Source organism: Triticum urartu, unplaced genomic scaffold (assembly GCF_003073215.2).
Source record: "Triticum urartu cultivar G1812 unplaced genomic scaffold, Tu2.1 TuUngrouped_contig_4625, whole genome shotgun sequence".
NCBI lineage: Eukaryota > Viridiplantae > Streptophyta > Magnoliopsida > Poales > Poaceae > Triticum > Triticum urartu.
In genome coordinates, this window is record NW_024115228.1 from 1 (window position 1) to 9361 (window position 9361).

At 44.3% G+C, this 9361-nt stretch overlaps 2 protein-coding genes across 2 annotated transcripts; one reads left to right on the forward strand and one right to left on the reverse strand.

Annotated features, from left to right (window-relative positions):
• Positions 1-6: 6 nt before the first annotated feature.
• LOC125528088 (probable histidine kinase 3) lies at positions 7-1494 on the forward strand. Its single transcript, XM_048692602.1, has 3 exons — positions 7-339; positions 430-784; positions 1073-1494. Exons 1-2 carry the CDS (start codon positions 38-40, stop codon positions 686-688), a joined length of 561 nt encoding a protein of 186 aa, XP_048548559.1. The 5' UTR covers positions 7-37; the 3' UTR covers positions 689-784; positions 1073-1494.
• Positions 1495-3035: 1541 nt separating this feature from the next.
• LOC125528089 (calmodulin-binding transcription activator 4-like) lies at positions 3036-8824 on the reverse strand. The gene is made up of 11 exons (XM_048692603.1): positions 8419-8824; positions 7783-7908; positions 7563-7678; positions 7296-7384; positions 6593-6638; positions 5768-6206; positions 5514-5641; positions 4513-5216; positions 3808-4336; positions 3412-3690; positions 3036-3238 (listed from the first exon to the last, which is right to left on the reverse strand). Exons 1-11 carry the CDS (start codon positions 8438-8440, stop codon positions 3221-3223), a joined length of 2496 nt encoding a protein of 831 aa, XP_048548560.1. The 5' UTR covers positions 8441-8824; the 3' UTR covers positions 3036-3220.
• Positions 8825-9361: the final 537 nt, after the last annotated feature.

Sequence of the window (9361 nt, forward strand, 5' to 3'; positions counted from 1 at the left end):
TTCAAATATATCGAGGGAGCATAACTTGAATGTAATCATGAAGCCGCTTCGTGCAAGTATGCTTCAGGCTTCACTAAGGCGGGCTTTGGGCGGAGTAGATAAGGTGAATGGAAAGAATGGAGTCGTTGGCAACTCAGCGTTGGGTAGCCTTCTTCACAAGAGGCAAATCATTGTGGTTGACGACAACGTTGTGAACCTTAAAGTGGCTGCTGGTGCTCTCAAGAAGTATGGTGCAGAAGTAATTTGTGCAGACAGTGGGAAGAAAGCAATCGCATTGCTAAAACCACCTCACAGTTTTGATGCTTGTTTCATGGACATACAAATGCCAGAAATGGATGGGTAAGTCTTTAAGTGGCTGCTCACCATTTCCTTCGAGTATTAATCTGCCAGTCATAAATTACTGAAGTTTTATCATGCATTTTTTTCCAGGTTTGAAGCCACCAAGAGGATCAGAATGATGGAACGAGAGCTAAATGAGCGGATAGAACGCGGAGAAGCGCCACCAGAATGTGCTAACGTTCGGAGGTGGCGAACTCCGATATTGGCCATGACGGCAGATGTTATCCAGGCAACATGTGAGCAGTGCTTGAAATGTGAAATGGATGGCTATGTCTCCAAGCCATTCGAAGGGGAGCAGTTGTACAGAGAAGTAACTCGATTTTTCCAAAGTCATGACCATGTTCAGTAGGTAGGTCTATATGGATTGTAAATTAGTGGAGGATGTCGCCACACAGCTCATGGCATTGGCGCGGAGGAGTTTGTTGAAGCTGCAGTGCTCCCAAGAGTAAGTTCCTCTGTAATTTGTTCCCTCCTATCTGCATCCATGTTTCTTTCTTATTTAAGAATCGAACTAGCGCTGGTAGGCAAAAGAAAATGTGATATGCATATTTATAAAGCTTAAAGCAATTCTTAGCAGGCCTTCTTGCTGAAGTTTGTTTGTGGTGGTTTGGTTCTAAAGGACTACTATTACAATTTCTTAAAGCAAGCTCTGATTTTGAGATCTCCGAGATCATTATATTATACACCGCGGAATCCTTCATGTCTAATGTCATGATTTTTCTTATTATTCCAGGTATGAGCTTAAAAACCTGGAGATGGAGCCACCCAGGCTCTGTTTCTTGGTACACCATCCCACCAAGAGGCAAAGAAAAAAGGTGTAAAGCTCTTGGAGCCGGGACGCACGTGCGGCATTTTGTTCAGCAACTTCTCGGAGACGGCCTGCGTGAAAAAAGGCCGCCAACCATATACGCTGACCGCAGGTTTCAGCTCGACCGGCGTCCTCCGCCTTTGTAATGTAAATGTAAAATGTAGGGAGAGCAAAATTTTCCTTCCTTTTTCCTCCCGGGGAATTGTATGGGTGTACATAATTAGGTGCTGGTGGTTTGTGCAGGAATTTCCATTTTGTGCATTTGAATGTGTTTTTTTGCGCCGTGTGTCCCAAGCTGTAAGTCATCACACATTCAAAGCTGAAGCCTTCCTTTTCTTGAACTCTCAGCTGCTGTGTTCTTCTCCTTTCCTGTCCCTATCAGAGTCCTCAACCTCCTGAAGCCTCTCCTGCTGTTGGTTGGGTTCTCTTCTCTTCTCTTCTCTACCCAGCTAGTAATAAACATGCATATCCTAATGGTGGTGTGGCTTTTGTGGCGTCTCCGTCCGATGAAAACGGCTTTTGCCTGACGTCACCCACCCATGGCTAAACCCTTGTTTATTACGTGGTCCGGGCCGCTGTCACGGGACCTAACTGCCGCATTATGCCATCGTTCCCCAAGGTCTCCAAACTGACGCACTTTCTTGCGGTGGGGGCTAAACTAATCATGGTGGTTGCAATGGTGTAATCCTGTGTTTACTTGCCCCAGCGTTGCCCTTGTGCTTGTCCCGGTGCTTACCGGCCTCCATTGACATATATAATGTCTTTTATCTATGGTTGTGCTGGTGCCTTTGTCAATGAAACCGGCGGATTCAACCACCTTCCATCATCATCAGAAAGAGGAAAACTATGATTGTGTCGATGTCTAGGGTTTTTTCTTCGAACACGAATTTTCGACCAACTTTCATCAGAGAGAAAAGAAAAAATATGATTGTGTCGATATCTATGGGCCTCTGCTTGGAACACATGAATCACCTCATTTCCCACAGGAACAAGTTCTCTTCTCTCATTTCAAATAGGATCCCATGGAATCTGATTTGCTGCTACCTGCAAAATAGAAGGGCCAAAGGGAAGGCCAAAATGCTGCCGGAGCATTATTACTCCCTCTGCCTTGCCTTGCAGGCCTGCATCAGGATCATGTAATCCTGTGCTTTGGTTGAATTCACAGCAGGATCATGGAAATCAAAGAAGTGTGAATTTGGCCAATGACCAGTTATGCTTTGCATGTGCACAAGATGGTACCAGTACTACTTGTCATTTACGCCCGATGCCAGTTTCAGGATTTGCCATACATTTATTACCATTTACAGGCCTAGTAGTAACAAATATAAATGGTGGGAGTACATAGTACAAACTTCAAAAGCTTCATCATGCTCCTCATTGACAATTGAGGTCCGTTTCAAATTTGTCATCACATTTATTACCATGTACGCGCCTAGCAAATGTGGAAGATGGTACTCCCTCCCTCCGGTCCTTTTTACTCCGCATATAAGATTTGTCTGAAGTCAAACTTTGTAAAGTTCGACCATGTTTATATGAAAATATATCGACATCTATCATACTAAAGTTATACAATATGAAAATTAAATTCATGACGCAAAACATGGTCAAACTTTACGATGTTCGACTTCGGACAAATCTTTATATGCGGAGTGAAAATGACCGGAGGGAGCCCTACACACAAGGCAGCTGGTATTTAAGCTTCCAGAGCTTCATCATACTCCTCATTGACAATTGAGCTCCGGTCCAGGATTTATCATTACATTTATTACCATGTACACGCCTAGCAAATGTGAAGGATGGTACTACATAGCAGATGGTACTTCCTCATCACACACACAGGCCTTACACCTTCCTAAAGTTTGGCCAGAAGTCAGGTTATGCACATGGAGGAGGAGGATGGTACTGAAATTTGTTGGTAAATCCTTCTGATTTGGGCAGGATCCACTACTCACCAAGGCTTTTACTGCTCTTCAGGAAGCCAGCTGCTTTCCAGATCATCATTTAACAGGGGAGGAGGACACAGGATAGTGTGTGCCCAGTGCTCTGTCACCAACATAGCTGGTGCCAGATCAGCTACTTTCCATGGCCAATCTGTGATGGGGAAACCATTTTAGTAAGTTCAAGAGAATAAATAAGTTGCAAATTTCATGCACAAAGTGCTAGACAGTAGGTATGGAGTGAGTTTTTCGCTCGTAAATCTGTACTTCCTTAAGCAAGTTTTGGGCTGAAACGCATTCAGTAGACACCACGGATCATGGCCTCACCTTTGCTTGTTGGTGCATTTCGAGCATCCTGCGGTAGTCCAGCCTTGCGACAGGGCAACCGACAATAGCCGATACCCTCGAAACAGCCTCACTGACAGCTGTTTCCAAAACCTTGACGATGTCTTCTTCCTCGTCTTGGTCGATTGGCATCGCCCTGCTATTGATTCCTCGCAGACCAACGCCTTTTCGGAACCACCTCAGCATGATCTTCTCAAGGATGCCAACACTTTGAAGTAACTCCTTGTACTTGTTTCTTTCTCGGTGAGCTCTGAACCGTGCCTATCAGAATAAACAGGTGGACTTGCTTATCGACTGAACAAAATCCTCAAAACATTAAGGATGCACTAGTACACATCAAATAATTACTCTGCGCATTATACGCGGAACTGAACTTACCTGAATCTTGATGACATTTTTCCGAATTTTCTGATATTCCTTACTTTTCTTCCAGCACCTGAAGTTCTTCTGGATAGATAATGTAGCTCTTTCGAGCATAGATGGCGAAGCAGAGCTATCTCCATTCTGAAGAGCCTTTTGTTTCTTCTTTTTTAAGGAAAACACACGGAAGGTAGCTTGTATGCGTCCGGCAGCTTGAACAGCATTTCGGATAGCTCCTAGAGAATCCTTAAGTGCAAGCTGATCATCAGTTCCACCATCCACATGTGCACATTTATCTGATACTCTATCCACAGCACTAGATGTACTCACTCCACCATTATGATCTACGGGTTTCCCATTTTCTTTTGATTCCAGAGAATCAAGGGTACTGGTTAGTTGTGCTTCTGAAAGGAATGCAGAGATGCCTATGAAACCATAGGCAGACGCAATCGAAGCAGGTGTCTTGGCAGCAGGGTCTTCCGCTGTTGGATCTGAAAGTGCACCCACAGCAGCGCCTGCAACAACAAGAACCGCTACCATTTGTTCCCTGTCATTTCATATTAGGGTCAGAGTCAGGAGGAAATCCATATGTGATGAAGCTAGGAAACAGAAGATAAATTGCTTATATTACAGATGGGACATTTGCATTTGGTTGCAAGAATAGGAAAGCTTATGAAACTAGTTTGCATACAACATTCCATTTAATGAATAGGTCATCAATACCTTCCGAATCGTGCAGCCCAATGCAGAGCAGTCCATCCATTTGCATCACGGTAGTTTATAGGCACGCCGTTACTAAGCAGCGGTTTCAAAGCCCAGTCGTATCCCAATGCAGCAATTGTATGTATCACACCATGGTATTGCTTAGGAAGCAAATACTCCCCTTCACTATTCTGTTCAAATTTGGATGATAGCCAGTCCTGGAACTTATTGTTAAGCATCACTTCCATGATGCAATTTACTGCATTCTCATGGTCCAACTGCTCACATGTTCTCCCTATAATCTCTGAGGGGTTAACTGGGAATCCAGACCGAGCATTTGGGAGTGGCAACCTGAACTTTGAGAAGAGTTCACAGCCATGACTATCAAAAAGCATCTGCACATAGTTAATCAGCAACAACAGCCCATTGTCACTTTTGGTAGGCCTCTGTTGGAATTCAAATTCTCGTGCTTCACTGCAGGGTTTCCCGTTCCCATTAATCATTGTGTTGGTAGGCTTTTCAACGAATTCAAATTCTCGATCTTCAGTGCAAGGTTTCCCATTCTCATCGAGCATGCACATTCTCACCTTTCCAGCACCAAGGTATGGTGGAGTATAACAACGGATGACACCTTGCTGGACAACTACCGCAGGTACTTTAACATCACCAAATAGCACCCATGAACTATTGGAGAGGTTGCAAGGGAAATCTCCTACAATGACAACCTGCATTATGTTTAGAGCCTCCAATTAATTATTGTAAGATCATGGTAGAAATTGACTTGAATGCAGTATTTCCCTAATGGACGGCATTTTTGCCAACGACTCAACGAGGCAATAGATGAACCCACAGATCATGCACACTCCGATTATTATAGTGTATATGTTAATGTAAATCCCATGTGACAATATCCCCAAATTGTTCCATAGCTTATCAATAGAGCAGAACAATGAAGATGCATTATTTAACTCACAAAAATAACTCGTTCAGTTAAGAATATCAACTTCAGTTCTGGGTGATACCTTAGCACTTTCAGAACAAAATGCCCATTCTGGAGAAACCTCATGAAGATGGAACCATTGGTTTTCATCAATTGTCACAGGAGCTGAATGTAGAATAGATTTAAGTTGGTCATCCTCCAACCATGTTTCTGATCAAGAAAAGATATACATGGAAAAAATGCAAATTTTCAGAAAGTTTGCCCATGTTAACCCAGGCAGTAACTACCAATGAAAGAATCAAATGCATGGCATTTGCTAGTGCTAGAGTAGAGCACCTGAATATTTCAGGACATCGATAGGATCGGGATAAGGGTGACTTCCTTCAGCATGGTTGTCTTCCCTAAACCCCAGATCAAAGACATCTGCAAGGTTTATACATGCGTCTAGTTCTTCATTCTGTATCCCATGCGCAGGAATAGGATCATGATTTGGCAGAACCTCATCAGTGTTAACATCATGACGTTCCTTGTTTTCCAGACTCAGCTGCATTTCAAGTGTCCGCCGCCAATCAAATAGACTTATATCATTTGTTTCATTGTTTATGGTCGGGATCTGGGAACTAACTTCTTCCGCGGATCCTGGGCTGCACGAGTTGAGAAGTGGCGCAACTATCTCACTAGTCAACCCTGGCGAACTATGTGCATCAGCTCTGCTAGCACTGCCATTCTGATTGGATGTTGGCGAACCGTTTAGCACTGATACTGAAATGCTGCCCTGGCAATCAATCAGCAAACAAAGGTTAAGCACAGGACATGCCAAATGTGGTGACTTCAGTCACTATAATAATATGCACTAGCTTAATAGGTGAGTTAATCAATGCAAGCCTACAAAATTTCAAGTTCAATTTCACTGGTGCTATGCCCCAGTGATCAATTAATCTTATATTGCCCACAGTTGAGAGTGAATAGATAAGTGTGGGTAGTAAACCAATGTTATTGTTTCACTCATCCTAGTTGGTTAAGCATCAGAACTGAAGATATGTTGTGAGAGAAGGAAGATAACGCAATGAGTAAATTGCAAAAAAGCACCACAACTGGGGACCCTAATTCACAATTGGGGATCCTAGATTCATAAAGCAAGGAGTTAAGCAAGAGACAAACCTCTAGAACGTCTCTATAGTGGACAAGAACGATGTGCTCATAAGCCCTGCAAAGATGAATTGTTTTCATTAAATGTGAACTAAAATTTATACGTAAATGGTTCGTATTCACAGGGGAAAATATCAGCAAATCATAACCCACACTCCAACAGTAGAAGTCATAGTAATAACAGGGTATAATACCAATATTTTCTGGAACTTAATTACTAGTACAAGAATTGATGTGCCTATTTTGGAGACTCCTAATAAAAATATAGGATTGCCCTTAGGAATAAAGTCTCTTGCACTGTTCTGCATCATCAGAAAAAGTGGAAGAACATTGTAGAGCATTACAAATTTTAACATGTCTACAAGGAACTGGTGAATGGTGGTTTCTATTTGTTGGGAACATCTCAGATGGATGCTGAAACTTCAAAGTAACGACCATACAGAGAATAACTTGTGAATATGAATTTGTGCAACAGGCTTTACCATATAAGCAAGAAAATGAAATGACACGTGCCCATGAACTGCTTATAAATTCCTCCCTGAGTCCCCATTAAAAAAATTCTTCATGAGGAGCACAAAGACAAAGTTGCTATTGGGTTTGTGTTCTAAGGAGAAGCAATCACAATTTAAAAACATCCGAGAGATAAGAAAAGCTTATGTGAAGCATAGAATACAGTACTTAACATATGCCCCCTACACAAGTAAACAGTCCTTACGGTTCAAGCATCCAATATATCCGCCTCATGAATCTAGGATTATTTTCTGCACGAGCATAGTAGCAATTCAGAGCCTTTACATTATCAACCTGAAATTTGCAGGGTCAAAAGAGGAAAGCATATTAACTACCCAGCTTATCTGATTGGGCCATAACAACAAATATCCCATCTATTTATTGGCTTTCTCAGATGCTCGCCGCCAAAACATACCATGATTAACACTTGAACTCCTATTACTAGACTAGAGAAGATAAAGGTTGAACAGACCTTAAGGTACTCATGTGCTTCATTGCCGCTCTTTCCATTCTTCTTTTTCTGCCACACATACCCATCATTCCGGAAGAAGCGATGTACCCTACGGTTGAAAAGGAACCAAGAACCACCTGTAATTTCAGTACCAAGTAGGTTAATCACACCCAGGGCACACATTAGATTGAATCGGATACTGTATCTCGCAAGCAAGAAAACAAAAGGATGGTTTTATTACTCGGTGGCCTCTGAGGGGTCCTGTTTTGGATCCCGAACAGCTCACAGTTCTGCAATATGTCAAGAACCTCTCTGGGCTTGAGCCACCGCGTCTTCACCTCCCGCTGCAGATTTAGTATGTCGTGACCTGAATCGCAAACAAAATGTAACAAACTTGTCACAAACCAGACCATTAGGAACACATAACAACTAAGGGAATTTTTCACAGTTTATTAACGAAGCAGGGGATCACCATTTTTCTTTAACAAGAAAAGAAGAAAGAAACACAGCAGCTGGAGGGATCATGGTTCCAAAGTATTTATTACTAGATATTTCTAAAAAAAAAGAGTATTTACTACTAGTAGTACATAGGATCATGGTTTCAAAGTATTTAGAAAAGAAAGAAAGAAAGAAACATAGCAGCTAGGTGAATCAGGGACATGAGTTCTGCAGCAGCATAAATAGGATCCAGCACCAAATATCCATACACCTAGGACTATTTACTACTACTCCCCACCCCGCGAACCCAAATCTAACCGCCCGGCGCCTGGTAACCAAAATCCGCCGCAGAAACCGCGCACGAGACGGGGAAATATTGGAACTTTGGAACTACGGTAGTACTAAGTAGGAGGCGCCGGGAGAATCCGGCGTTGATTACCTTGCCGCTGCTGCTGCTGCATCGCGGCGGCCGGACGAACTCCGGCGAGGGAGCAAGAACTGGGGCGGGGGGAGTGGCGAGGGCACCGAATATCCCCGCAGGCACCACCGAGGTGAGTCTTGAATGGCCGGGTCGCCGCCAACTACTCCCCCAGGTGTTTGCGGTGGGTGGCACCACTTCTTGAATACTATACTGTTGGATCTGGGACGACCAAGCAATCACTCGCTCCGGTCCAGAGATGCCAGTCGGTCGCGCCGAGCAGCGGCAGTATCCAGTGAGGCCGGAGAGGGAGGGAGAGGGGGATTAGTAGGGAGAACGATGAACGCGTGAGGGGGGGAGAGTGGAGAGGAGAAACTGCGCGGCGGATTCCGCCGGACATCCCGGCACAGAGGGCTGGTGCCAAAGCCAAAGTGTAGGAGCAACTCCAACGCGGTGACCCAATTCGTCGGCACGTGTTTGTTTAGATTAAAATGAACGAAAATGTCAGCCCAACGTGCGAACTTAAATCGCGTTCGCTCGGTGTCTGTTTGTATGCATTTCATGCCTAAATTTGAACTTGACTTGTGTCCACGCGGACACCAAACGAACACGCGCACGTCCTCTCGGTGTCCGTCGTGGCCCCACCTGCCGGCCGCTCAACTACTGACCGCTGTCATATTAAACGCGGTCACCTACCTCGGGTCCGCCTGGCAGTAGGTAAAAGCGCCGTGTGGCTGTCCTTTTTAATGCAAGCGTGCGCAGGGGAAAGGGAGGAGGGTCATCCATTTCCATTCTCGTCCACATCTAGTCACGCTTGCTCCCTCGCCGACGACGAGAAACCCTAGCCAGCTAGCCATGTGCTTCTTCAGCGAGAAGGGGAAGGGGAAGTCCAGCGCTAGTGCTAGCTATTCTCGGGCGCCTCCTCCGCCGCCACGGGAGTGGGAATGGCTGGACATCCCAGTCT